The sequence below is a fragment of the Lycium ferocissimum genome, chromosome 10 (genome assembly GCF_029784015.1).
Source record: "Lycium ferocissimum isolate CSIRO_LF1 chromosome 10, AGI_CSIRO_Lferr_CH_V1, whole genome shotgun sequence".
NCBI classification, from domain to species: Eukaryota; Viridiplantae; Streptophyta; class Magnoliopsida; order Solanales; family Solanaceae; genus Lycium; species Lycium ferocissimum.
This window is the reverse complement of record NC_081351.1, coordinates 17,780,369-17,793,709: the sequence shown is the minus strand read 5'-3', so window position 1 is coordinate 17,793,709 and position 13,341 is coordinate 17,780,369. Positions and strand designations below refer to the sequence as shown.

The 13,341-nt window shown below is 35.5% G+C and overlaps 1 protein-coding gene across 1 annotated transcript; it reads right to left on the bottom strand.

Annotated features, from left to right (window-relative positions):
* Window positions 1–216: 216 nt before the first annotated feature.
* LOC132032637 (membrane-bound transcription factor site-2 protease homolog) lies at window positions 217–10,160 on the bottom strand. Its single transcript, XM_059422292.1, has 10 exons — window positions 9,859–10,160; window positions 9,714–9,779; window positions 8,040–8,106; window positions 7,797–7,895; window positions 7,133–7,236; window positions 3,949–4,096; window positions 3,763–3,843; window positions 3,199–3,663; window positions 2,689–3,006; window positions 217–602 (listed from the first exon to the last, which is right to left on the bottom strand). The coding sequence occupies exons 1-10, from the start codon at window positions 9,966–9,968 to the stop codon at window positions 444–446; spliced, it is 1,617 nt and encodes a 538-aa protein (XP_059278275.1). The 5' UTR covers window positions 9,969–10,160; the 3' UTR covers window positions 217–443.
* Window positions 10,161–13,341: the final 3,181 nt, after the last annotated feature.

Here is a 13,341-nt window from a genome sequence, read left to right as displayed (position 1 = left end):
CCACTGTGTGCTCGTGTCTCAATAGATAGACTTTAACTTCACTTTGATATCACTCAAATGAAGAGATAATTTGCGCTAACAGGATATACTTGAGTACGAATCAAAATTCTGTAACTTAACACTCCTAAAGTAAGGTTGTTCCTCTACCAAATTTTGTGCCACTGAGTAAGAGTTCAGAGCGGCCAACATAAGCGAAAAAGAGGGAAAAAAGAGCAGTTTGTTCATAGTAAACATTTTTTACAGGACCAAAATTGACTCGATGACAGGTTTTCCTTCCTCTTTCTTTTTGTTGACGGGGAGTGAGAGGGAGGCCAAAAAAAACGTCTACCACGTTGATATATCAAGATATAATTGAAGATTACATAATATTTCCAAACCTGCGTAGGGGGCAAATATGTCTCCAAGCTCCATCTTTACAGGAAGCATGATATGACAATTTTACCTCACAATAAAACAAGGAAAACCTGGATGAAGATAATAATACATGCAACTGTTCCACCAAATAGGAAATACTGAAGAACGGTTCTCCTCCTCCTGGAACTTAGGAACCTGAAGTAGTGTATAATCACCTCTGAGATGGCCTCACCATCGAGGAAATAAACCTGGAGAAGAAGCAAAGGTAATTATAAAAACATGAATGGCATAGAAGTTGCTGTGACTTGTTGTCCATTGTTTTAGGATCTACGAATACATGACACAAAAATCACAAATCCAAAGCATTCAAAAGAGAATGGTCATTATCTGCAATAGATTGCTAGATATGGTAATTGGGTCAACAAGCCGACTTTACAACAGCATTTATTCCAGTGTCATCTAATAATCAAGATAAAACTACAAAATCATCTTTCGAAATAAATAACAGGTATCTAAAAGTATTGATAAGAATTCATTAATTGATATGAAGGGGTAAAGAGACGAGACAGTTGAGCATGAAAACTGAGAAGTAACAACCGCAAAAAGCCAAGGCAAGCCCTAGAATGAGGTTCCTTTCTTCAGCATATTCCTAGAACACAGCTCGCTAAGGCCTCAATATAGTGAAACAGACACATTACCGTTTCCAAATTGCCCTACTTTTTCTTCATCCTATCTTTCGTCGTGTAGGAAAATGACAGTAAGATACTGAATTTATGAAGTGTCTCAAATTTATTACCACATCTGCATCACATTTAAGTTCAAACCAGGGTCTTCAGCTTGACTTCCAGAATTGTATGTTCTCACCACTCTCCATACAAGACACATTTACTTTTGGTACAGCTTCCTTGTGATCTTACCAAACCAATTTACATGGACTTTTCGTGCTGGACATGGGTCACACTGGAAATGCATACATTCAATTTCCAGCAAGCCATTTATCTATTATTGAGAATGCATATTAGGTATCTAATCCATGTTTACGGACAAATAGACCAACAGAGGATCCAATGCATTGTCTAGTATAGTATTGCAGTTTGCATCACCGGATCTATAGAAGAGGGGGACCATTTTGCCTATTATGTTTCATCAATCGACATTCCCTCAACAATTATTCTTTTTATTCTACATAATCCACCTATAAATAAAGAATGTAGACTGAAAAATGAAACAAAGTATAGATGAGAAAAACAAATGTTAACAGCAAGACTGAGCAAAAGGGAGAAACAAAATAAGAATACCAAAAGTGAATCAGAAGAAAAGAACTCTCACAAAAGAGCAAGAAAGAGTCATCATAAAGAAAGAAGCAAATCAAGAGGAGTTATAAAGAAGTAGTGAATGAAGTGCCATTATAAATCAAAAAGACCAAGACCTGAACAATAAGATTGGAGTTCAATCCACGTACTCAGATAGTAAATGCCCTACTCTCTCGTCCTTTTTCTCTTTCTTCCAACTTTTAAAGTTCGATGAAAGAACACAACCATTTTACGCACGGATCACGTTGAGCCCAGCTGTATGCAAAAGCACGCTTCGTTGGTATCACATCACTTAAGCCATATGAAGCAATGAAATGGCAACTTGCTTAGCAGCACTCTATTGCTTTCGCCTTAATAGTAATAACATATTCTGTGATTGTAGCGCTTTCGGTCCAGTGGATGCTTCATAATTTGTTTTGTACTGCAGCTAATTACTCTAGCGAACAGGAATTTCTGAAAAACACCATTTAGTCGTGGAGTCTATATAAAGTTAGTAAGTAGTTCAGATGAGGTGTAGCAATTTTTTCCTATATGGTTTAGCGAACCCTTTTGGGAGTATTAGGAAACACTCTATACCTAGTATGCAATACTTTCAATTCAATAAAGTAGACCTATTAGATAATAATGCTAGCAATTTTCCTTCATTCATTGCTGAAATAATCCTAAAACTTGTGAGTTGTGTATAGTAATTCCCAGTGTTTTTTCCTTCTCGTCTTCCAGCCTTAAAAGGCCTGAATTTTCATGGTTCCCAAGCTCTTTTCATGCTTACTATTTTCTGAGAAATTATCCATTATAAGACCCATTTAATCTAACAGGAGTAATTTTCTATCCTTCTGGGCCCAAATCAGCAAAACACTGAAACCGTCAAGATGTTGCAACCAGCCCAACGGAACCGGTAGTTCCTAACAACACCACTTTGAGGTTCAATGAATTTTCACAGCAAAAAATATGCAACAGATATGACCACATGCAGGCTAATAAACATGGAAAAGATAGTTATCTTTTCAATATGAATACATACCGGCAGGCTATTGAGAAGTGCAAGTGCCAAAGAGACGTGAAAGGTGAACATCAAAAACTTCTCCAGTACATGAGGAAGATGTGCACCAAATTTAGCTGACCAACGAGGTTGATATGAAGTCAAGAGAACTGAATGCTTTATTGAAATTACATCACCCACAAAAACAAAGGTCTTAACACAGGGGTTCTCCCTGGAGTTATCATCATCGTCCACACGCATTGTTCCAAGTTGCGAGCATTGTAGGGGAGAAGGGCTTGAATATGTGATCTCCACCCATGCTTCACCGGTCGACAAAAGTGGAAGAAAGCATGTTCCCTCCTGCACCAAACCATCAAATTTTCACATATTCAAATGCATTTTGTGTGTGGTTATGTTTATTCTAATCGTATTAGCGTATTACAAACTACAGGAGCAATATTTCTTGGTACTTTCATGACAAACATGCACAACTGGAAAAATGATATAAAGGTGTGGATTCTGATCCCCAAGGGAGAACACTGAATTGCACACCTTAGAACACAAGCAGCTGCTCCTATTGCTATGAAGTCCGCCCCAACCATCACCACATTTCTCAAGCTTCAAGACATCCTTGGCATTAAAGCAACGGAGTTCACCTCTATCCCTTTGGTGGTTAACCTGAAGATTGTCATCATGGGGCATGGCCTGATCCAAGCATGGAATGGTTATAAATGCACTTAGTTCATCAGGACAAGAAGCTTCATTGCCTTCCAATGAAACACGTTTGCCTTCTTCAACCAAAGAATAGGGAATGCAGTATCCTTTACCAATACTTCTTTTCATAGATTTCTCAAGAAGGCTGTGATTCTGAGAGTTTTCATAAGAGCGTTCAGTTAATACAGCAATAAATTGTGACCACTCTCGAACATTATTGATACGGATATCATCCAATGATATGATGACATCACCAGGAGATAAATAGCCAGACAATGGTGATGCTGGAGACACATCCAGTACCTGCTCAAAATAATGTGATCGGAACACATCAGCCACAATAATGCCTAATTAGGTTCCCCAAATTAGCACCTTGCAGCACAAGAATTAATTCTCAATTACCATGGGGCCTTCATCGTGAATGTAAAATGGATACAAAATTAAGGGTTGAATGAACAATGCCCAGGCACAAACAGCACAAAGCTGAAAGATAATACACCCAATTAGTTCAAGGAGTACATAATATGATAAACAAATGGAGACCAACTAGCATTCTTTAACAACTAAGAGCTGCTATAAGTTACCCACGATTGCATTATGCCAAACACCAGCACAGTATATTCGAAGAGCAGAAACTTTGGATAATGCCTGCAGTAACTCATGATTGAATGCCACTAGAGCGCCGGGAAATAATACAGCCAAAAACACAGCGATGTACTCCATCTGTATGCCCTCACTGCTTTCCCAGAATGTAGTACCTACAGAAGCAGTTGTGAGCTTCATGTACTGCCACAGCTATGTCTCAAAGCATGTCAAATGATCAGGTTTGCACACAATAGTCAGCCAAATGTAAAATCAAAGATCATGAAGAATACCCTGATATTACATTATCAGCACTACCCAAAAGCCTAATGTTCAAGTATGTGCTATGTTCTGATCCAGTTAACTCTCTTAACAGCATATCTATTTTTGGCTGTGCAGCAATGAGGCTTATACACCAGGATTTCATAGAAGCTATTAATCATGCGTTCAAAAAGGTACCTTAAAAACAGCAGATATTTGAGAATGAATTGCTTGCTTAATCCTACCTTATCAAAATAAAAATAAAAATAGAACACTTGCATCCCTCAAGCATGTTGGGGTTTATATAGTGTTTACAAGTAATCCCACAAAGAAAAGGAAAGGATTTAAGTGATCCTATAAAGGAAAGGAAAGTAATTCCTATTTGCACAATATCAATTTTCGTTCTTTCATGAAACACTGGTTTTGAATCAATGTGTATTGCAGCTTTGATTGTCACATATCAATTTCATGATAATAGAATGAGGTATTTGATCCCTTGCATTCGATGAAAGGTAGGAAGCCAATTTCATTTGTTTTGAACCACCATATATATATATATATATATATATATATATATATTTGGAATAAGGCGAAAAATGTGTTTTTGCTTTTGTGTAGGAGTAAGAAGGAAAAGTAGATCTTTCTTTGAAGGAAATAGTCCTTTTTCTTAATTGAAACAAAGAAAGTGAAGGAACTTTGGATAAAAGAGAACTTTTTTGAGCTGAAAAAGAATTAGAGGGAAGTACAAGAAGAGGGAGAAAGAATTTTTAGAGTAGTGACTCAAACCCTTGGTTCTTATTTTAGAGAAGGGACTCAAACTTTGGGCTCTAATAAAAGAACTCATAGAGTAGACAGAAAGAATTTTCAAAGTAGGGACTCAAACCCTTGGTTTTGATGAATCAAGATCAGAGGATGGGATCGGTCTCGTAGAAAGTAAAACGCTGGTCAGGGAAGAAGTAGTGTCACCATAATGGAATCCAGAGAGATGAACGATCCTTGAACAGGAAGATTAGCACCAATTGTTGGACAGAGCAGCTGTGCTAGACACTGAAAGGAAGAAGAAAAGAAGAAAATGTGGCCAGGCAGGCAACACACATTGGCTAGCAGCGCCCACCATTGGCGTTTGCAATAGCTATTTGAGTCTCTACCCAAATCTTAGAGGCTCTGATAGCGTGTGAAAAAATAAAGAGATTTGCAAATGAATTGCTTGCTAATTCACTCAAGCATATTGGGGTTTACATAGTGTTTCCAAAAAAAAAAAAAAAATGAGAGAGAGAGAGAGAGAGGAAAGAATTCAAATAACTCGAAAAAGGAACGGAAAGTAATTCCTAATAATTCCTATCTAGACAACAAACCTTTCCTATATATACAAGGAATGGGTTCTTGTCATAATAAAAAAATTTCTTAACAAGTACGAAAAGTTAAAGCATCCTATCCTAGAGATTTGTGATTCTACAATTTGATACCTCTTTCCTCCCGCTCAATCAAACATAAGACATTATGCCTTGACAAATCTCAACCCGAAATAAAGATTCATACCCAGTGTTGTGAAAGGCGCTCGCCTTACGCCTTTTGGCGTGAGGCATGGCAAGGCGAGCCTGCGTCGCCATGGACAGCCAAGGCGTAGCATTTCCTAAAAGGCGAGGCTATGGCGACTGAGGCGAGGCTATGGCGTATGGTGACTAAGGCGAGGCCTTTTGATTTTTAACAAAAAAAGTTGGCTGACTTTAAAACAAAGTAAAGAGACAAAATATTATTTACCTAGGGTTTCATCTTTTTCCCATAGCAGTTGCGTCTCCTTTGGTTTATTTACTTCTCCGTTACTTTGGTTTCTTCTTCTTCTTCCATCAGCAGCAGAGCAAATTTTCAGTTTCAGGTAAGCTTCCTCTTCTTCTTTTTCCTTCTTTCTTTTATTTCTTCTTCTTTCCGGCGTGGCTGGCTTTTTCCGGCAGCAGATTAGCCTTTTTCAGGCAGATCTGACTTTTCCAGGAGCTGGCCGGTGACCCAATTCCGGCAGATTTCTTTTTTCAATTTTTGTATTGATATTTATTTAAGTTATATGAATTTTTGCCTTCTATTGTTCTATAAACAGATTTCAATTGAAATATTTGCTAGTATTTTGTTGAGTATTTGAGTTTTTGGGTATTTATATATGCATATTTAATATTTTAATTTTTTGTGTTAATTCTCGCCTCGCTTCTAAAAGGCGCTCGCCACGCCACGCCTCGCCATGAGGCGTGAGGCGAGCCCTTTTAGCCACGCCTCGCCTTTCGCCATCCTAAACACTGTTCATACCCCTCGTTTCCCTCAAGCCTGAAAATGTGTGTCCAGAAGACTTTCCGCCAGTCAGAACCACTTGGGAAAGGGATGTAAAATTCAAGGTTCACAATAGAAAGACAAAGTCAGCTAGGCACCGAAGTAAGTGACAGGGAAACCTTCCAATTCTTGCCATATTCTTGGCTTGGGCTTTGGGTTTTCTTGATCCAGAGGTTTCATTAATCAAAGCACCATCCGAAATACATCTCTGTCAGCATATGTTATTAACTCTCTTCCTCAACAAACCCTAATTATGTTGCTGAATAACAGCTTAAAATTTCTCAATAATCTCTAAGTAAGGTCTTTTGTGAAGCCTATACTTTTGATGGCTTGCCATTATTAATTTACTTGACTGGAACCACAGAAACTCATCCAGAGAGAAATTTAATCATCATCAATCATATACACATTGTCCACACAAGTAACTATTTCTCCCCTTGTCCACACAAGTAACTATTTCTCCCCTTAGTTCCAAAATCAGGAGAAATAATGAAAGAGTACAAGTAAAAGAAAGGAACAGAATATTTCAAGAAGATTTCAATGCATATACTTCTTAAGTATAGTATAATCCAATATGTACTTCAAACCATTTCAAAACAGCATTAGGCTTAACCTTGCAGCAGCTAGAGCGTGCCCAAGTTCATGCACTGAAACCGATATGATGGAAGATATGCACAGATATCCAACGTCAGCCACTGAGATGGTCAAGCCTGATATCTGCACATAAAAACATATGAAGCAGATGCAACTGTTGAATAAACTATCTGAGTGCAAATAGTTGTTTTGTAGCCCGGAAAATGTCTATGCAGGTCACGACCATGCTCACCCCTTAACTTAAGCCCAATAGACAGCCAACATGGGTAAACGTTAGGACCAACCTTTCCAGCAAATTAAACAAGCACAACATCTTGCCTAATAAAATAAACTAAGAGCAAGAAAGACAGAAAAAGGAACAAACCATCAATCTTCTCTCCTCTTTTTAAATTTTTTTCTTTTTCCGAGGGTTGTAAGTTTTAATTGCACTGAGAACAAGAGAAGAACTGGTGCATGGGTCGAATAAACACCCCAGAGTTTTGATTGCAAGTGATTGAAATTCATTTCTTTGCATTCAATGTTCTACTTATATATTCTATGACTACCAGAAATGACAGGAAAATTATTTTCTTGTCTTAATATTTCTTGTGCCTAGCCGGGATGGTCACGAAGTATTTGCTTGAAGCAGAGTAATCCAAAGAAAGAATGAAGACCAAGTGTTAATAATGTGAGAGAATACATACCGTAGAAGAAGAACCAAACAGATATTCACTCATCACATTGCTCATCTGGGTGTTGCCATAATAAAGACACAGTATTTGGCCGATTTCATACAAAAGAATCTGTCCAGAATAAGAACAGTGAGCCAACGGGCAGATATTAAACAAACTGGAAAAAGCAGATCCTTTTTCCTAGCTATTTTCAAAAAATTAATTAGATAGGAGTTAACAAAGAAATAATACGATAGGCCCTAGCAGGTGACTAACCATAGTAACAGCAGATAAAACGGCAAGACTAAAACCAACACCCATAGAGAACCAAGCTTTCAAGTACCTGCAAGAAAAGTCACTCAACAAGGCGTAAAACTGAGCTCAAACGGTACTCTCTGTAAGAGAAAAAAGATAAGGTTGTGAACAATATAATAAATATAAACACGCCGCTATAGCCAAATACAAGGAGTTTTAAGTGTCAAGACATATAAGCTTTCGTAGTCCATAACCCTCTAGGCGTTAGTCTAGCTGTTGAAGAGTTCAATAACAACCTTGCCATCCAAGGTTTGAATCCCAATACTTGGGATTGTATTGATAACTCTACCATGACTATGAGTCGCTATACTCTTTATTTCTAGGATTACAGTACGAATGTTGAATTCGGATATTGATTTGATGAACTAATTAATCGTATTGGGTTATTCATTCAATTCTTGTGCCTACTTATTAGATCATATGACCAACAAATGAGATATTATTTATGAATCTTGAATTGAACTTGAAAAGAAAAAAATTCCTGATAGCAAAAAAAGGATTGAATACGGCAAGTTCTTGAACCTAGGCATAAGGGAATAGATTTGTGGTTAAGATAAAAATATATTTAGTGCCTTGCTTAATTATTTATCAGAATTATTAGTGTATTCATAATTTTAATTTCATAAAGATATAGGCAAGGTTACACTAACAAAGTTACTAAGGTTGTTGAGAATAAGCTAAAAAACTTCAAAGCATAAGCGATAAACCGCCTCTAAATAACAACAGAACAGCAACTTCAACTTCTTTTGCAATTTTAATACTCCTTAAATTTGTTTAACATAAAATATGCATAAGAAAGTCCTAGACATGGTTAAACATTTTGTACTAGGTTAGGCAAACTTCAAAATTAGATCAATCTCAAGGAAACATAAAAGTAGAACCAAATGTAACTTCCTCGACATAACTACAAAGGAGCAAGATATGCATCGACTGCTACTTCCTAGAAATAGGTAGGTGGTTGGCCATAGGATTCGGAACCATGATTTCATATTTTGATATTCATATCAGCGCTTGTTTATGAAATTTGCACAAAATTTCAATTTCAACTTCAACTTGATATCATGATTTCAAATCCAAAAATCTCCAAAAAGTACGATTTGGGATTCCAAATTGTGATTTCAAATTTTTCTTAAATGCAAACTTGACCCATAAATTTATATTTGTATAAATAGATTCATAAGTTGCTATATATATTTTAAAAATGTAAAACTTGACTCAAAGTGACAATGTTGGTTTGTCTTCTCTGTCATCTGATCGGAAATGCATGCTCAACGTGAATATATTGTCCGTACCATGTGGGAGGATCATATTAAAGAGTAGTTACACTAGAACTCATGTTCAATTTCCTTTTTTATTGCACTAAAGTTCGATCAATAGATGTTGTATTTCTTAGAAATGCCTTCTAGAAGCGTATTAACTTTGTTATGAACTATGGTTTGCTCATTTGCTAAGATTATATAAGAATTGAGGAAGCTTTGATAGTTTTCCCAACTTGTCGGGCTTTCATGTTTATGAGAAAAAACAAAACAACTTCTACTTCAAATCAACCTGATTTCCAAATCATGTCCAAACGAGCTAGTTGTGAATTACATAAATTGGGGCAAAAAGAAGCATGTATGAACAAGAATGGTTCACCTTGAATATGTTCGTCCGAAACGAAACAAAGGTTGGTTTAATATTGAGGATTTGAAGTCACAATACCTGCAAATAGAGTTGGCTAATGTAAAACAGTCTTAATAATAATAAATGGAAAGAAAGAAAGAATTGATTAAAGTCATACCAACAAGAAATGGAGTTAGATAGTGGACGATAGACACGCATAGGCAATAGATGACTTTGATGATTGTTACTTCGCCATCTACCAAATCTTCGAATTCTTCTCCCTTCCATTACTACTCGTATAATATTGCTTATATTAATTCCAAGATTTGTACTCCTTTTCAGTCTATCAAATACCAGTATAAATTAGCTTGTAAAAGCAGAACCAAAAAATGGAGTGAGAAATTCCAAGTATAAATTGCTTTGGGGTAGTTGAATGTATAACAAGAGAAAAAATGAACTGTGGACTTAGGTTTGGACTTGTTTGGACGGTTGTTACCTATTTGTATTATGTTGTTAATTTAAATAATATATTCCATTACAAATTTGAATAAAAAATATTCCTCCTCTCATTAAAGTTTTTAAATATATCCTTATCTTAATGGAAATTCTCAAATCCCGCAAAATAACCTACTTTCAATTTTTAAGCAGCTTCATTTAAATTCAAACCAACTACATAAAAACTCATATGCGGCCAACTTGTTCCCGAGTCCTTCAACTGCAGCCACTAGGCACAGGGGCGACTAACCTATATGGCCTTTTTATTTAGTTGGGTCGGGTTTAAATGGAGCAGGTTTAACAATAAAATCGGTTTATTTTGGGGATTTCCTTTAAGACAGAGGTATATTTGAAAACTTTAATTACAGGACAGGTATTTTTTACCCAAATTTGTAATGGAGAATATTTTTAGCTCTTTTCCCAAAATAGAGGGGTATTTTTGACCCTTTCCTCTTAAATATATGTTTGCTTTGATTGCTACTTAAACTTTATTGTATCCTATCAGTTAAATTTAACATTACATCACGATGAAAATTCCATTTTATGTACCGACTTAAGGTATTTGGTGTTATCAAATTGTTATCTTATTTTCTTTTTTATTTATTTATTTTGTCTTTACTACTCTATTTATTTAATAATTATATTTTATTCTTTATCATACTGATAGTTCTACATTGTACCCTACTTTTCTTGTAAGTTTATTCTTCAAATTGTTAATGTCTAAAATTATGTAACGGCGAGAAACAATACAATCTATCAAAACATTGTATTCATCAAAACAATACACTCAATATGATACATTATGAAACATGTATCACTCATGCAAACAAAGCGTAAGAAATGATGATTCTTTATCTAGCTTTGGTCAAAGATCTACTTATAATGTGATTAAAAGTTAAATGGGATTGAAGCGTAATATTTAAAACTTCATTCATTGGATAGAGTTGGAAAATGTATCAACAATTAGGGAGAATTGTTGAGGATTGGGGTACGAATTCAGAATTTCATGAGGATGGATTCACCATTGCTTTAGAAAATAATGGCAAAAACTAAAAAAGCTACCAGAACTGGGGATTGAGCCCGTGACTTTCAGAATACAAAGATGACCTTTGACCAGTGCTCTACTCAGCCTATTATGACCATGTGTTCACTTAGTTAATATTAGATATATTTTCAGAATTATACACATAATATATCGAGATTAGTCGAGTGACCATGTGTTCACGTGACCCAAAACTTAACACACAAATTCGCCCCTGGGCGTTTGGCCATAGATACCAAAAACAAATTCACTTTTTTTGGAATTTTTGAAGTTGGAGTTGGAGATGTGTTTGGCCATAGTTTTTGAAATTGTAGTTTTTGGTGAAATGTAGTTGTAAAAAAGTGAAAAAAGTGAAATTTTTTTGAAAAATAAGTTTTTTGAGTTTTTGGTATTCCGGTTGTATTCAGAATATTTATGGCCAAACGCTCAAAAGTGAAAAAAGTGAAAAAAAAATTCCGGAAAAAAGTGAATAATTTTTATAGTCAAACGGCACCTAAATGTACAAAGCGTTGTATTAAAAGTTGCTCGAATTCTTTACGTTTTGCTCCCCTAATCCATGTACCATTTTGTACTAACATCTTAATTTGTGTAATTTCTCCCCTAACTTATTCAGTTCTTTGCAAAGCCATAGTTAAGTATTTTTTGAAGGGTAAAAATGAAAAATAGTTTCCCATACGAAAAGAACCATTCAATACACAAAACACAAAATGATGCATAGATTAGGGGTGGGAAATGTAAAGAACTCACTTATTTTGTTCTTGGAAAAACAAAACGTTTTTAAAAAAAATGGAAAAGGGTAAAAAAATGCCCTCTAACGTATTAAAAGTAAATTAAAAATGTCCTCCTTCCACTTCAATTGCCCTTAACGTTATTTTAAGATTAAAAATGTCCCTCCTTTACCAGAATTATGACATGACATGGATGAGTTCTTTAATTAAACATGTGGCTTTAAAATATTGGTCCACATGAATTTCTGACCAAACTCAAAGGACTCAACGCATCAATGAATAAACCCGGCCCTTTTAATATAACCCAATTTATTCTGAAGACACTGGCAGTGAACCAAGAACTTTTGCCTTGAGGGAACTGTCATTAGCAGAATAAACATTTTTAACCTTAATCCCAAAGAAAAAAAAAAAAAAAAAAAAAAAGCCACTTGTTTTTTGTATACCCTCAGTACACATCAAAAAATTAACACTCATACAAAGCTCTTCACAAAATTGCACTTGATCTTTTCGCCATGCAAGATTTTCTTTTCAAAAAGAACTAAATATGGTCCTTAGTTTTATGATACTTTCGAGCACATGTATTTAATCATAGAAGTTTGAAGTTATCCAATCTGATATATGTCAATTCTTTATGCACATAGCTGTTAGTCAGAACTCTCAAGTCTCAACCACGTGGTGATTTTGAAATTATGCCTTTTGATTTTCCATGGGCAAATGAAAGAATGAAGAAAATTTTCGGAACTAAGCCAAATAAGAAGAACGACAAGAAATAAAAGAGAAATAGAAACAAAAGAAGACAATGTCGACCACAATCCTAAGCTTTCTAACATTACAGTATTGATTTTAGTTCCTTTTTAAAATTTCTATTTGTTAAAAGTAGGATTCCTAATAGACTTTAATTAGCTAGTCCATTATGTTTAACTTAACTAAATTGAGTGTAAACATCCTGCAGTAAGTTTTTACCACTAATTACTATGTAGTTCGAGATATCATCAGTAATACGACATATAGAAGTGGAAGTTACACACTACTATAGGGAAGCAAATCAAATAGCGGACTTTATGGCAAAATTGACATCCATAATTGGAAATAGTACCTTTCGTTTACTCTTTTCAACATCTGTCGAAAGAGGTGAAGAGACTATTTCAACTTGACAAAATGCAACTTCCTAGTATTAGGAAACGATACGACAGATCCAACTTTTTTGTTAGTTTATTTGCTTCTCTTCTCTGTTTGCTATGGAGGACCTCTGCTCATTGTATATCCTCATAGTTCGTTTCAGATAGGTTGTAAATATTTGACTTGGTGGAGGCACTACTAAAAAATCTCTATTTTCCCACTGATTTTTCACTAAAAAACGTTCAATGGTTATTTTCCACTGAATGTCAGTGGGAAA